This window comes from Mastigoproctus giganteus, chromosome 1, assembly GCF_048544385.1.
Source record: "Mastigoproctus giganteus isolate SK-2022 chromosome 1, ASM4854438v1, whole genome shotgun sequence".
Taxonomy (NCBI): Eukaryota; Metazoa; Arthropoda; class Arachnida; order Uropygi; family Thelyphonidae; genus Mastigoproctus; species Mastigoproctus giganteus.
Genome location: NC_143575.1, coordinates 241,876,003 through 241,892,804, shown reverse-complemented (window position 1 = coordinate 241,892,804; position 16,802 = coordinate 241,876,003). Strand labels below are relative to the sequence as shown.

The following is a 16,802-nucleotide window of genomic DNA, read 5'->3' as shown; positions in this document are numbered from 1 at the left end:
CTACAGATTCTCCAACACCTAAAGACACGCACACCTACAGATTACGGAAATGAGTCCTGCAGCGATTCAGAATGCGAAGAATCTAAAAGTCAAGTGCCTAAGCGTTAAGATCCCCCACTAACGGGTTCTCTGATTGATCAGATCAGGACAATTGGAGTGTCCTTAGAGAAATATATGGCAAAGCAATCGAGCAGGATCACTGCTGCCATCAGGTCTGATTTAATTGGTATCTTCAGCAAAATGGAGACAGTGGTTTTAAACCTCCATGTAGAGCATGAAAGATTAGAAGCCCAAACTGACGTCCTTACACAGGAGCGAGGAAATCAAATGCAACAACGCCCCCGCTCCTTCGCAGAAGCGTTGGGGAATGGTGCAACACAATCAACCACCAGTTTACCTGAAAAAGTACAAGATATAAGGATAGCTAAGAAGCCTGAGTCGCATGTAATCATAATTAAACCAGCTGAAGATGCACAACTGGAAACAAGCGATGCAGTTAAAGACGCATTAACAAAAAATATAGAGAACCAGATGAAAACAGTCAGAATTAAGAGCAACAGGAAAACCACACACCCCGGAGTCATAATTGAAACTGGTACCAGGGAGGAGGCATTAACCATTTTAAATAACACAGAAATGACCAACTATGGATTAAGAGCTGAAACCCCCCCCCCCCAAATGGGCCGTCGATTATACTTTTCGATATAGACCAGAATATGACCCCAGAGGAACTCAAAGAAGAGATCTACCATAAAAACATGAGTATGTATCTACTGAACGAGACTGCGGTAGAAGACATCAAACCAAAATACAGAGCTAAAACGAAATCACCGACAAGGGTTAATTGGATAATTGAACTGTCCCCAAGAGTGTGGCAGCTTGTTGAAACCCGAAATAGAATTTATATTGGCTGGGGCAGCCATAGGTTTAAAGAGCACATATCGGTTCCTAAGTGCTATAGGTGTCTCCGTTTTTGGCATACGTCCCATACCTGCAACCAGCGTGAGACCACCTGTGGCCACTGTGCTCAAAAGGGCCATGTTTTTAAGGACTGCCCCAACAAGGAACAGTCACCAACCTGCGCAAACTGTAAGGCTGCTAGAGCACCACATGATCATTCGATTCGTCACACAAACTGCCCAGTATACAAAAAAGTGAAGAGCCTTTACCAAATGAGAATAAATTATGGATAGACGCCCTACAAGAAACAGACGACAAGAGATCAAATTACTGCAACTAAATGCGCAGAGAGCGAGAGTAGTCGCAGACCAGCTAAAGATCAAAGCTGAGGAAAATCAAATTGATGCCATGATGTTGCAGGAACCCTACGTCCACTCTGGGAATATCGTGGGATGTCCCACTTCATATAAAATCATTCACTGCACTGAAGACCATCCATGGGCAGCTGTTGTTGTGAGGAGTACAGAAATAACGGTGACTAAAATCGCGCTATTATGCACCTCCATCAGCGCCTGTGCGCAGATTATGACATCTCTCGGGTCCCTATATCTTCTCTCACCGGGTGAGGATATTACTACTGCAATCTCCGTCATTCAGGAAGCACTCCATCTCCTCCCAGGTGGGCGGTTTCTAATAGGCATGGATGCTAACTGCCGCTCAGCACTCTGGCACAGCCTAACTCCAGACAGAACACCAACCAGAAATGATACAAGACTTGAAGATTACATAATTTCGTCTGGTCTGCGGATCCTGCCTCGTCGAGGTCACCTCTCCACCTTCAGCAGCTCCCTCTGGGAGAGCACAATTGATGTCACTATAGCCACACCTGACATTGAAAGTAAACTAATCAACAGGGCTGTTCAAGGGTCATGGACAACGTCAGACCACAGAGGGATCACCTTCTCTCTCGTTCGTTCTGTGGAACATGCACCATCAATTCCTAGAGACATAGTGAGATACAACACCAAAAAAGCAGATTGGAGCCGATTCCAAGAGGAATTGGTCAAGTTTCCCCCGGACGACATTCCACTACCTATTACACTCACACCTGGAAAGCGTTACCAAGGTGACAATTGCCATCAGGAGTGCCTGTGATGCTTCCATCCCGCGTAGAAGACAATACAGATACGCGGTCCCCTGGTGGAATGCAAATTTGCGAGATGTGAGAATAAGAGTCCACCTAGCCAGGAAGACATTTCACAGAGCACGAGTACACCTTCCCCCCCCCCCCCAGAGAAGTAGCTGCGGCACAGGAGGCTTACTGTGTGATAAGAAATGCATACTCCAAAGAAATACGCAGATGTAAGAAGAAGTCATGGCAAACTCTAGTTTCCACAGTGGGAAATGGCTCCATGGGGCATTGTATTTCGGATCATTACAAAGAGGCTCCCCAGAGGTGAAGTTTTGGAAACCACACTCAGGCCGGATGGAACCTCGACATACTCTTGGTCTGATTCAACAACATGCTTTACAATATCTACCCAACTGATGACTTGGCACCGACACTGGAGCAACAAGAAATCATTTACAGAAACAGGGCATACGTATCGGATACTAGTGAACCGCTCTTCACATCCCTGGAAATGAATCTGGCCTTGGCCAAAACGAAGGAGGGTAAAACCCCAGGCTTGGACTTGCTGGAAGTCGACGTAGTAAAAAAGTTCGCAGAACACTATCCTATAACTCTTAAGTTTATTTAATAGATGCCTTGCTGAAAGAACATTTCCTGACTTTTGGAAAATTTCAACCCTCAAGTTAATCCTAAAACACCTGAAAAAACCTCCTCAAGTACCAACTTCTTACACACCAATAGCCCTGCTTTCTGTTTTGGCCAAACTCCAAGAACGTCTTTTGCTCTCCCGTCTCACCGACTACTACACAGAGCAACAATTACCATCTCCGCATCAATTTGGTTTTAAAACAGGCTGCAGTACAGAAGATGCTATCTTAGAGACCTTTGCCTGCGGGGCAACCTTCCAATATTTGTGAAAAATTTTCTCATAACAGATCGTTTCAAGTTCGATACAAACATGCCCTTTCTACAACTTTTATTCAGGAAGAAGGTGTTCCACAGGGATCAGTACTGAGTGCCACTCTTTTTAATCTTAGAATTGATTCTATCATTAAACAACTTCAAAATACTGTAGACACTTACTTTTATGCAGATGACCTTTCAATCTCCTGTTATTCCCAAAACATGAGATCTATTGAACGACAGCTGCAGATATCACTAAATAAATTACAGCATTGGGCCAGCATCAACGGCTATCGACTTTCGCAGCAGAAAACAGTTGCTATCCATTTTTGTAGACAGCGCAAGTTTCATCCGGATCCTGAACTTCAAATGTCTAATATCTCTATCCCAGTCACTAATAACATGAGATTTCTAGGATTAGTTATGGACAACAAGCTAAATTTCTTAGAGCATATTAAAAAAGTACGTACTGCCTGTCTAAAAAAGATAAACATACTTAGAGAGCACTATCTGCCCTGACATGGGGTGCAGATCGTACCTCTCTACTTCGATTTTACAGGGCATTAGTCAGATCCCGTCTTGATTATGGAGCTCCTGTCTATGATTCTGCTAAAATGAGTGCACTACGCTGGCTTGATCCAGTTCAACACAGTGCATTGAGGATTGTACTTGGTGCATTCAGAACGTCGCCAGCACATAGTCTTTACATTGATGCTCATGAGCCCCCACTATCTTTACGTAGGAAATCACTATTGCTAAACTACGCTGTGAAGATTCAAAGTTGTGCCTCGCATCTCATTCAGTCATACCTTTTCAATCCACCGTTAGAAATGCTCTACAGAAATAAACCTAGCATAGTAAAACCAGCTGGTCTGCGCCTTCTTGAACTAATGCAAGTTTGGAATGCTTCCATCCATTCCGTACAACAGGTAGCAACTTGTACTCAGCCACCATGGGTTCCATTTCCTATACCGACCTGTGACACTTACCTTTGTTAATGGGGAAAGAATATGTTGCAAGCTTCAAATGTCAGACAACTTCATGTTGATCACAATCAAAGATATATTGATTTTTCTCCAATATACACAGATGGCTCTAAATCTAATTCAAATGTTGGAACAGGCGCAGTGTTTCCGAATACCACAATTTCAGCATCTCTTCCATCTGAATTCAGTATATTCTCAGCGGAACTATATGCAATTAAGTTAGCCTTACAAAATCTCTGTTCTGACAGTTCTTTAAAATCTGTTATTTACACTGATTCCCTCAGCTCAATCTTAGCATTATGTAATTCTTCAGATAGATTTCATCCTGTTCTTGAGGAAATTAGAAAATTGTTACTACAGATTGAAAAAACGCCACCAACTAGTCACCTTCTGTTATATTCCAGCACATTCTGGTATTTTGGGCAATGAACTTGCCGACAAAGCTGCAAGAAATCCAACCACGTTAGATTTAACGAATGTCCCTGTTCCAGCATCAGATTATTCACTAAGGATTCATGCTGCATGCCAATCACAATGGACAACAATCTGGCATTCTCAAACTAATAATAAACTCTTGCAGTTTAAACATGATCCGAAAATTTGGCGCTCCAGTGTCCGTACATCAAGACGAGAAGAAGTAGTCCTTTCAAGGGAAAGAATAGGTCATACTCCTCTAACCCACCTTTATTTACTCACAGGAGACGATCCACCACAGTGTCCACTAGTTATATAAATCTGATTGTTAAACACATTCTCATTGACTGCCCCTACTATAGACAAAACAGAACATCAACCCTGCTATCACTGGTAAATTTTGATAAACCAATAACTTTAGAGAATCTCATTGGTGACAAAGCAAATATTTCTGAATTTTTGAACTACTTCAAACAAACTGGAATTTTTTAATCTTTTCTGATTTTACAAAAATTTCCAATATCCTTATAAATAAATCTTTATTTGTCCTACCAAATTTAAAATATAGGAGTACATTGGTAAGCGACAAATTCCCTTCACGGCAGACAATGCCAGGGGATTATCATAAAATGCGAATAAAAGAATGTCTAAAATATACAAGAAAGGTTAAATATACACGAAAAGATGACATTTAAACTACATTACTCTTCACTACATTTCTGTCTAGAGTCCTGGCAATTGTAATACAAAAGTTCATATTATAAATGAATAGGCGAATTATAGCTATAGTAGCTTATGCGCTATAAAATCCCCATAACAACAACGCCAGACTTCAATTCCTCACAGATTCAAGGAAACCCCCCGCAATCAGGAGTCAACTTTACTTCAAGAAGAGGCCACATACCTAGCCTTAACACGCTAAGCCCAGGCTGTTGTGCAGAATTCACACAGGAGCACCTGCTCCTCTGATTTTCAACTCCCTTCTCCATCCTCTACCTTAGAGTGGACTGCCTTCCCTATTGGTCCACTCCAACTACTGTTCCCCACATTCTGACCTCTTCTTCTTCTCTTACTCCTCCGTATGCTCTCTTCAGGAAAAAAAAAAAACTTTTATCTTTTTTATTTATTTATTTTTTTTATAGCCTCTACTTTTTTTTTTCTCTTTTCATTTTTTTTTTCCTTTTTTTTTTTTTATGGCCTCTGTTAGGAAGCTCAGGCAACCCTGGCAGAGGCAGCCAGAGTATAATGGCTGCCTCTGCCAGGCAGCCAGAGTATAATGGGTAGCCTGGCTCACCTCCCAGTAGTTGTGGCGGGCAACAGAGGTCCCAGTAGGGGCCCCGCGGCCAAGCAGCCAGACACAACAACAGAACAAAGCACAATACTACATTAACCAGACATTACACTTTTTTTTCTGGCTGTGCAGTAGTTCTGCATTTCATCACAGAGTACATATGGCGCAGATGTGGGAAACCACCGGTGGCGCCTGAACCTAAATGTTATGCCACTATGCCACTATACCCATGGTAAACTTGTTTCCGTACATTACGACGAGATTTTAACCCAGAAAAGTCAGGGTTCAAATCACGTCAGCAACTGGAGGAATTTATTTCTTAAAGGACTCTGTAATAGGGTTTCTGGCCTCAGACAGAGATGTAGCATTCTCTCCTCATAAGGTGTTTCATCCTGACAAACAGGTGACCTGAGAACACACCACACTTCAAACATAATAGCTGACTCTACTGGAACTTATACCGCACTGCTTTAAATAAATGCATGAATTTGTCAGAAGCCTCCAGGACCGGATCTCAGAACATGAGAGGGCAATCCGGTCTGCTGATTCGGAGCACTCCGCAGTCGCAGAACACTATTGGTCCTCTCAACACGATCTTGACCCACGCCGGGATATCGAAATCATTGATACTCACAAAGTTACTAACAGCGAGTATGGCTCGCATCACTCCAATATCCGGCTGCCATTGTAATTTTAACCGCAATAAAGGTATATAAGGCCGCCGTAGCCCAATGGTCAGGCGCGCGGGTGCATAAGTACACGTGCTGAGTGACCCGGGTTCAAACCCATGACTGCTAAATACGGTGCTGTTTCTTGTATTCTGTCTATCTTGTGAATTCCTCTGACCGTTTGGTCGTCCCGGAGTATAAACAGAAAATTTATTTATTTTATGTATACATCCTATCATGGTGGCGATTATCCTACAATATGATAAACGTTGGCACGCACCCCATGTACATGCCCTGGATTCGCAGCTGCAAGCACCTAGTTCTAACCAGTGATTATCCCTACTGTTGCTTGCAACAGTGCACTCGTGTCACACTTTGTTTGCCTTACATGACCATGTCCGGGAATTCTTTGTTTCATAATAACGTTTGTATTCAGGTGATGAAGAGTCCCCTAGACTCGAAAGCTACTGTTTTGCTTTATTTTATTTTTATTTAATTTAGTCTAACTCAATCTGTACCGGTTTCTACAATTATTTTCTGTTTCTTATTCCGTTCCTCTGGAGGCAGGTCCGATTTCTAAAAGTTTAATAGGACAGAGTACAAAACTAATTCCATTAAATATTCTTTCAGAGGGGCAGACAAAGAATAGTTTCTTTTTCTCCTATTTATATCTGTATCTGTGTAGACTTGTAGCTGCTGCTCCTTATGCTAAGGTCTTTTACTCGCAAAAGTAGCAGTACATGCTTATTATTATATTTTAAGGTTTCTTCAATAATGGCAAAGCAAGACAGGAGAGAGAGAGAGAGAGAGAGAGAGAGAGAGAGAGAGAGAGAGAGAGAGAGAGAGAGAGAGTCAGCAGATTTCAGATCCCAAAAGCAATTCTGCTCTTCTACACAGCGGAGAAATAACACACTCAGTTCGCTTCTCCGGTAAAGCCGAATCTGGCTTGCATCTACCATATCTGTTATCTTGCTTTCAGGCAGTCCAGTCAGGTGATAAGATTATCATACGAGTTGTGAGAACCAACAAATGATGATAACAACTTTTGATGGCACTTACTATACTTTCACATCTATCGCGAAAGGTCTGAATTGCAGAAGAAAATGTAGGTGAAGTAGAAGAGGCCTTCTAGGACTGGCATAGATGTCTATACATCTTAGGTTTTTATAAAAAGGAGAGAGAATTTATACGAACCATCAAGAACTTCTTTTTAATCAAAGTAAGCCATTCACTGGAGAAAAGAAATATTTGGAAGGGGACAAGGCCATAATCACACACGAAGGTAAACTACAAAATGCATTACATTTCAGGCGGGTTCGATTTCATTTTATTTTTCTTGAATTAACTGCAATTTTTTCTGTGATTAACAGAATTAAAAAGGAAAATAATTATCTTGTTACTGATTAATTAACTAATAATATATAAAAACTTCAGTGAAGTTTCTGATGCGGTTCCCCATGAAAGATTATTATATAAACTGGAGAAAATTGGGATTAACAGTAAGATCTTCGTTGGATTGGCTAAAATATACGAGACAGAGAGTAGTCATAAATGGACATCACTCAAAGTGGACCAGTGTAGCAATCCCTTAGAATCCCTTAGAGATCAGTGTTGCGGTTACTTCCGTTTCTTATCTTTTTTAATGATGTTGATGAGGGAGTATGGGTGAAGTTGTCAAAGTTTGTTGATCATTTATAAGGATGGGACGACAAGAACCAGACCATTTTGCATAAAAATGACTTACATCTGTTGCACGAATAAAAGCCGCTATTCGCTTAGGCATTGACTCCACTAGATGTCTGAAGACGTCCGTAGGGATCTGAAGCCATGCTGCCTGCAAGCCTTTCCACAGATGGAATAGATGGCAGTTGCGTATCCATACGCCTCACTTCTCGTTCCAAAAATCCCACAGGTCTTCAATTGGATTGAGGTCTAGCGAATTTTCAATCAAGAAGAGTGACATCTTCACTGTGTTCCTCGAACCACTCGTGAACAGTGCGGACCTGATGACGGCGCATTATCATCTTGAAAGATCCCGTTTCTGTCCGGGAAAAAATGCAACACAGCAGGGTGCACTTGGCCTCCTTGTTTTTTTTTTTTTTTTTTTTCTTCACGCTCTCTTCCTTGAGTTCCCACTCTAGTGCAGCCAATTTATTTATTTCATTTGTTATTTTTATTATTAGTATTTCTTTGTTATTTTTTAAATTCTTTATTAAATCATTTATTTTATTTTATTTTTTTTCGTCACACGCTCTGCCTTGAGTTTCCACTCTAGTGCAGCCTAATTTAAACTTATTATTTTTCCCTAACTGCACCACGGGTGGTTTTTTTATTTATTCCCCCCTTTTTCCTCTTCTTTCTTTTCCCTCCTCCCTCCGGAATGGGCCCCCAGAGGAAGCTGGCCCACTTTCTGGCAAAACTAGGTGAGCCAGAGTCTCTATTGAGATAGTACGTGTTTTGCTGGGACTGGGCCACCTTCCCGTGGTGTGTATTGATGTCTAACGGCACCAGGGGTTTCCCCCATCTCCGCCCCTTCCCGTGGTAAAGTGTAAAGTAAAGTGTAAAGTGTATTTAGGGTCATACGGCACCAGGGGTTTCCCCCATCTCCGCGTTGTTTACATTGTGATGGGTGTACCAGTTTGCTGGAAATGCCAGAGATTTAAAAGTGTATGGATATTGTACATGTGTAGTGTCGTGTACCGTTGTTCATCTGGTCATTTAGCCGCTGGACCCCTACTGAGGCCCAACGTTGCCCCACTTTAGCCCCGTGGAGGCAGACCAGGTACACCAGTATTATAATTATTTACTCTGGCAGGTCCTGCCACCTAATTTCCTTAGATTTCAGTGGCTAGGACCTAAAAAAAAAAAAAAAAAAAAAAAAATGCACATATACGACATACAAAAATGCATATGCATACACATCAATTGGTATAAGTTAGTTCGCGTGGTGAAGGCGCTAGAATGAGAAGCCGAGAGTTTTGGGCGAAATTTATTTGGATGGTTAAATTTGGATTGTGTGGGACTGTCGCTTGCGTATAGTTAGAGAGGGGGAAGGGAAGTTGAAGATTGGGGGGGATATAGTCAGAGAAGGAGCCGATAGGGAAGGTAGCTCCAGCTTGCAGTGGGGCATGCCCATGCCCCACTGCAAGCTGGAGGGGCATGCCCATGCCCCACCACCCTTCTCTTCTTTCTGGTGGGGCATGCCCATGCCCCACCAGAAAGAAGAGAAGGGTGGTGGAGGTTAAGGAGATGGCAAGCCGTCTCCCTCCCCCACCGGGGAAGGGGAGTAATAGTGGGCCAGACAAGGGAGCTGACCCAGATCGCCAATAGGGCGTGAAGGCTTGTGGCTGCGAAGTGGTCGTCTATCATCAGTGGCCTACCATCCAGGTTGGGTTGTTTGGATTCAGTCACAATGGGAAAATAGGGATTGGAGACTCCTGTTTTTGTTGTGCTGGTTATTCCGCAGGTCAGTGCGGCTTGGTGTGGTCGTTCAAGCAGTGAGCTATGTTGGTTCTGGTTGCTCAGGGTTTGCTGGTGGCGGGAGGGTTTGCCGTCTGGCGTAGAGGCTCTGGGCAAATTTAGAGAATTGCTTGTAATTTGCTTCATTCTCCAGTAGATAATGCTCCTGGTTTTTGGGGTTGAATTGCATCTGTGTGATCAGGTGTCCACGTAGATCTTCATAGTGCTCACATTCATACATTATGTGGTCCCATGTCTCCAGAGAGCCACACGCGCACATGGGATTATCTGTGATGCCAAGGAGGTTCAGTTTGTTGCGAATCGCTCCGTGTCCTGTGAGGAGGTAAGTGGTGTAGCGTCCGGGGTTGAGCCATTGCGGATATTGTGGGTAGACCTGTTGGAGATTAGGTAGAAACTTTCGAGTTATTTCACCTTTGGTTGAGTGAGTCCAACGTTGCTGCCAGATTGTTTGTAGGTATGTTTCCAGTCTTTTCTTCTCTGCCTGTATGTTATTTATCGGATCTGTGGTAAGGTCTTGATACGTTGTGGCTTTTCCACGCCTGAGTTGCTGCTGCATTCCTGTGCGGATTACTTCCAAGTCGAGAGGCAAGGTTCCCGTGATAACTTGCAGTGCATGTGTTGATACTGTATTGCATGCTCGGGTGATGGTTAGGAGGATCGGTCTGTGTATTATTTCCAATCGTCGACGATTAACCACTGTTGAGGCCTTTTTATACCAGACGCCGGAGGCATATGTAATTGCTGGGATGATGGCTGCCTTGTAGAGGAGCGCAAGGGTGCGCCTCTTCAGCCCCCAGTCTCGGCGGGTGACCCTGGCAAGCATGGCTACGTAATTTTTGATCTTTGTCTGTATATAGTTGAGGTGGGGGGTAAACGATCGGTTTCTGTCTAGTATAATTCCAAGGTATTTAAGTTCAGTGACAAGCTTAACGGTTCTATCATTGATTCTAATTTGGGGCGGTCTGGTTGGGGTCAGGAAGCCTTTTAGGAGTATAGATTTCGTCTTGGTTGACGAAATGGTCAGGTGATGTCCCTCCGCCCAGTCTCGGAGGGTGGTTAGGGCTTCGTTTGCGATGATCTCCATCTGAGCCCTAGAGTTAGCGGCCAGTACCAAGGAGAGATCATCAGCAAACGCCAATGATTTGACGTTCCCTAGATCCTTGCAGAGGAACTCATCAAGTACACAGTTCCATAGGAGGGGACCCAGTACCGAGCCCTGGGGGCATCCCCGACAGATCCGGCGCTCCACCCTACAATAGGGAGCATCTACTAAGATTCTTCTGTTACTTAAGTAGCTCCGCATACAGCCATAGAGATTCATTGGTAATTGGGCTGCTCTGAGTCTTGCAAGGATGCTCGGCCACCATAGAGCATCGAACGCCCCGGCAAAATCAATCGAGATGAGGAGGAAATATTTTCGGTCGCAACTCTCTGCTAAGTCCAGGATACATTCCAGAGCGTCAACGGTAGATCTTCCAGGTTTAAAGCCGAATTGGTTGTTTGCAGTTAAATTTGTTGTGTTGTAGTGTTCTACTATCCTCTGTTTGAGCAGTTGTTCAAATACTTTGCTTAACACCGAAAGTAGGGCTATTGGTCGATATGATTCTGGCATCTGTGGCTGTTTGGATGGGTTTTTAAGTATAAGTTTCACGCTGGCCACCTTCCAGTCTGAGGGGAACCAGCCAGAGCTAAGGCAGTGGTTGTACAAGTCTAGGAGGAGGTCAGGGGTATATTCGGCAACTTTCTTTACTATTTCCGGCTCCAGCATGTCCGGACCTGGAGTTCTTTTGCTTTTTAATTTGCTTATGGCTGTTTGTAATTCATGGTGAGTGAAAGGCTCTTCTATTCGGGTGGTTTGGTAAGCTTCGTTGGCTAGACAAAGTAGTTGTTGTTCAGGAGTATCATTTCCGTTTAGTGGTTTGAAGGTGGTATTTAGGATGTTGTTGATTGAATCTTGCCAATTTTTTGTCATAGTGCCTTGCGGGGTAATCGTGGAGGATGTCACCTCCCCTCTGGGCAGTTTGTTCATGGTTATGCGATATATTATGCTCCATGGGCTCGAGTTGCCTACAGTAGACACCAGGTGCTCCCAGGACAGCTTCTTTCGCTGCCTGATCATCGCGGTATATGTATTCCTGGCATCCCTGTACTGCTGCCTGAGAAACTCCACCTCAGGTGGGGGCCAGGTCCGTCTAGCTCTCTGAAAGGCTCGTCTCTTTTGGTTCATTTCCCGTCTCAGTACTTCAAGTTCTCGTGACCACCACGGGACTGCTCCCGGCTGTGGGGTCCTTGTCCTGATCGTCTGGTTTGCAGCACTTGTTATGGCATTTGTTATTGCACGTTGGTGATGATCCGGTGTGCAGCCCAGTAGTTGGTCGGTTTGTAGGTTGTTGGCTTTGCAGATGACAGCCTCTTTGAATCGTTCCCAATTCGCTTTATCTACTGCATACCTGTTTTGTTTGAGACTAATGACTGGGGCTCGGTGGAGTGATCTTTGCATGTCAAATGTGATAGCTCGGTGGTCGGAAGTGGTCCAGTTATCTTGAACCTTCCAGGCTGCAATATGACTGGCAAGGGATCTGGTAGCTATGGTAGCATCCAAGGTGGCTTCCCAAAGGGTTGAACTGAAGGTGGGTAGATTATTGGGACGGTTTAGGACGACAAAGCCACTGTTAGTCAAAAACTCTTCCATGTGTTGTCCATTTCTGGACCCTCTGCGTTCCGGGGTCTCACTGTGCCACAGAGGTGAGCGGCAGTTCAAGTCAGCGGAGACAAGTATCCTGGCTCCATGCAGCTCGGTGAGTACATGTTGCAAGTACTGTGTTGCAGGGAGAATATCAACGCCCGGACGACAGTACAAGGATATCACATACAATTCTCCCAGTGATGATATTATGTGTGCACAGGATGCCCACTCAGAACACAGATGGGTGATCTTTGTCACCGTTATATTAGGGTTTCTCACCACTATAGCCGCCCAGGGGGTCACTCCACCCACCTGGACAATCTTGTAATTGAGCGGGTATCCCCGTACAGCCCCGGCGCAGGTGTAAGGTTCTTGTAGCAGTATGATGTCAAGATTTTCTTCCTCTGCCTTTTGCCTAACCTGTCCCGCGACGGCAATGGCCCGCTGCGCATTTAGCTGGAGAAATTTAATGCAGCTTGTGTTGTATCTTTTAGGAAGAGTCCCCATAGTGGATCTTTAGTTGTTGTGCGCCTTTTGCTTTTATGTAAACGGGGCATTTGCTATCTCTGAGTGAGTGTGTGTGAGGGAGTTTCTGCCACTTACAATTTGCACAAACTGGATCGTTTGCTTTGTTCGGGCAGTTTGCGAAGTTGTGCCCCTTCTCAGCACAATGTCCGCATGTTGCTTCTTGTTGGGTGCATGTGTGCGTGGTGTGCCCGAATCGGCAACACCGGAAACATTTCGGGACCGCGATGTGTTCCTTGTACCAGTGGGAGCTCCAATTTATGTATATTCTTGTCTGTTTTGTGATCTCTTGCCAGGCTTCAGGGGCAAGTCCGAGTACCCAGTTTGAGGAGCCTCCATTTCTGCTCTTAGTTTGGAATTTCGGCGTTATAAGGCTGGCAGGATCTCTGTCAGGTAATGCGTGTTGGAGGTTTCGCCTGTACACTTCTTCACATATGGAGGAAGGGCTGAGGTCGTTGTCAATGTCAAATATGACAATAGAGGGGCCTTTCTGTCTGGGCGGTTCGGCTATTAGCCCGAGCGTGGGGATCCTGGAGTTGTTCATAATGAGGTTTGCATCATCTTTGGTTGCAGTTTCGATGATGACCCCTGTGTTCCGCGTCTTTCTAATGGATTTGATTTTGGCAGATCTGAAGTCTTGAGTCAGTGAATCGACCACTATTTTCTTTACTTCTTCGCTGGTTTTGTGGGAGTCATTTGTAGTAGGTTTAAGAACCACAAGATGTGGCTTTGGAAGTAATGTCTTCCTAAGAGTAGGCTTGGAAGTGGTGGTTATAGTTGTAGCTGTGGCTGTGACTTTGTTCCTCAGCGTCTCTGAATAGGTAGGGGCGCGCTGTGGCATTTCCTTTGCCCCTCCTTGTAGGTATGCCTCCAGTGTAGCATTCACTTTCTCATATTCCACGTGCGTTTTGTATAAAATAGTCTCGAGTTTTGTCCACAAGGAGACTATGTCGGCGCGGAGCCATGTGGTCACTCGATTGCTCTGTTCCTTTAGGAGGTCCTCGAGCGAGTGCCTGAGTGCGAGCATCTGATCAGGCACGAGGCCTTCTGGCAAGGCTGGGTCTAAGTTGCAGCATTCTTCAACAATTTCCAGTTGTTGACTATGTTGTTGCTTCCTTTCAGGGTCAGATTGGGACCTAGTTTCCCTTTCTGGTTTAGGGCCAGTTAGCCTCTTGTTTCGCTTTTTGGAGAGAGTGGCTGGTTTCTGTTCATCACTGCCGTCTCTTGGGTCGTCAATTAGTATAGTTTCGGGCGCTTTCCCGCCCTTCTCTTCCGTTTGGGTGAGATCTTCCAATGGCATATTGGTCAAGTCGGAAAAACGGGATTTCCGAATTAACGGGATTATGGAGGTGGATCCTTGTAGGGGATACGAAATGAAGAATTTTGAGGGGTCACACAAGTCCGTGCGTTTATTAGGAGCTGCACAGCTCTCTGTTGAAGATTTGGGCTATCCCCCACAGTCACGTGAGGGGGGAGGGAACAGAAAATTTCAAATTTGTCGCAGAAGGACACAGCTACTTCCTCTCGGGGTATTCGTGGAAGTAGAAGACGATGGCAAAGTCTGTTTTCCAGCTAAAGTTGTAAATTCTTCCCCAGTCAAAGGCCAGATCCTAGCGCGGCAGCCGCGTTATACCGGAGCACTTCTCTATTTTCCCTTCGCGAGCCGCATGGTGACCATACAGTCTCGCAAGCAAAGGAAAACAAAGAATAACGCTAGTATCTGGCGTAAATCCCAATAGAAAAACAAAAGTTTCTTACCAAGGCACTCCAAAAAGGTTAGTCTTCTTGTGGAAATACATTGTAGCACTTACACTGTTGATTAAACTTTTTTTTTTTTTTTTTTTTTACCCTAAATTCCAATGTTCAGTTTCTTAGAAGGAATGTCGTGAAATCTCCTCAGGCACTGTAATCGGCTGATACGTATTTTTCTGAAGTAAACAATATTCCCTGTGGGAACAGGGTTATTCTTCAAGGGACAGTGAAATGAAGGTCAAACTCTGTTGCAGGTGCACGAACGTAGAGTGTCTTCGTTCGCACGTTAACCCTTCAGGCATTTATTCCAACAGCTATTGTACGTTGCAGGGTTATCATGTGGAAGGAATGCCAGCTTCCGTATATAGAATTTAGAGACAAATATGCATATAAAAAATTACCTGATCATACTAGACATCTGAAGGCACTTGGAATGGATCATGCATGACATCTGGATTCTATCAGTATAAAAATTTTATACTATGAAGTAAGTGATCACTACTTAAAGACACAATAACGCGGAGCACTGATTTAACCAGCCGCACTCACGAGTCACAGTGCCTTACTCCCTTCCCGTGGTGTGAACGAGTGCCCAGAATCATCTGTCCAGGTGACTGATGCTTCTGGGTAGCCAAGCGGCCAGAACATAACAACAAAAAACACACGCACATAGAATACACACAAACTTACACCAACACATTTCTGGCCCTTTACAGTTGATTCTGTTCTTCACAGCGATACGAGGCAGAGCTGAACTGACGTTCTAGGTGCCGCCCTTACATATACACATGTCCATGTCCTAATAGCTGCCGTTAGACCGCACCAGTGTCTGAGCGGGTAACACGGTGGTATCGTCACCATCCTCCCCACAACTGGTGGAAAAGGCCCGGGTTCGAATCCCATCGATGACGCGAGGAACTTTAATCGGCTTTTTTCACTCCGTGGCTAAGTTAGTTGGTCTCAGGCGTAAATAGCAAGGTTTTTTCCCCATAAACTGGGGTTTTTTTCGTCCAGCAAAACAAGCAAATCGACCAGAGAACGCACGCATTATACAGACACAAATACAGGTTTATGTAAGAAGTTATGGGTGACCTTAATATAATAATCTGAATTTGAATTTGAGACCACACCAGTGAAATGTTGGCCCATACGCACCAGGAGTCCTACTTCTTGACAGCAAAACATGCCCCATGTTAAGCAACCACTGCCATGTGCCTGGAGAGCGGACACCATGAACGATGGGTCCAATGACACGTGTTGCTTGCGCCACACACGAAGGCGTCCGTCGGCATGTTACACCAGGTATTTGGACTCATCTGAGCATCATACTCGTATCGAGTCCTCCAGTGTACAAACGGAGTGTTGTTGAAGTCATAGCATACGCCGTCGTTATGTTATTGTTGTTATTTGGTTTTTAGGAGCATTAGCAACTAAGGCCATATTGCTCCCATACGCCGTCAATGATGATCAGCGTTGAAGACAGGGTGCTACTTGGGTCGTCTGTTGTAGAACCCCATACATCTGAGTGTGCGGCGCATCGTCATTTGGGATACTGTTGTTGCATTCTCCATATTGTATTGCATATCATCTGTGATATGCAATACAATGTGGAGAATTTAGCCCATACAACGCGCTGCACCTTACACTCACCAAGAACACCCACACTACGTAATCCTTTACAGTTCTGTCGGCAGAAGATGATTTGACCTGTTCGGCACCATTCTTTGTACACCTTAACCACAGTGGGTCGGGAGAAACCGACAAAACGTGCCGTTTCCGATTTGGAGCGCCCGACACACGAGCTCCCACAATCAATGAATTGGCTTCTATAATTCCCACTCTCTTTCAAAACAGTCCGAACATGTGCCGCCACAAGCCAATATCCACTTACTGTCCAACTTCAAACTCACAGAACCAACTTTTCATCTTCCTCGTTTATTCATTCAACTGCCGTTTTCTGGAACAACCATCCTTCATACGTATTTCCGGAAAATGACAGTCTACAGAAGTTCAAGTCTAATGTCAACAAATATCTTCTCTCGTCTTCTCAACCTCCAACCCAAGC

At 44.4% G+C, this 16,802-nt stretch overlaps 1 protein-coding gene across 1 annotated transcript; it reads left to right on the top strand.

Moving 5' to 3' along the window:
* Positions 1-1,185: 1,185 nt before the first annotated feature.
* LOC150091706 (uncharacterized) lies at positions 1,186-2,055 on the top strand. The gene has a single exon (XM_090369373.1). It carries the CDS (start codon positions 1,186-1,188, stop codon positions 2,053-2,055), a length of 870 nt encoding a protein of 289 aa, XP_090225499.1.
* The last annotated feature ends 14,747 nt before the right edge of the window (positions 2,056-16,802 follow it).

Coding starts and splice junctions, on each gene's coding strand:
- LOC150091706 (XM_090369373.1), top strand. CDS start 1,186: ATGGATAGACGCCCTACAAGAAACAGACGACAAGAGATCAAATTACTG.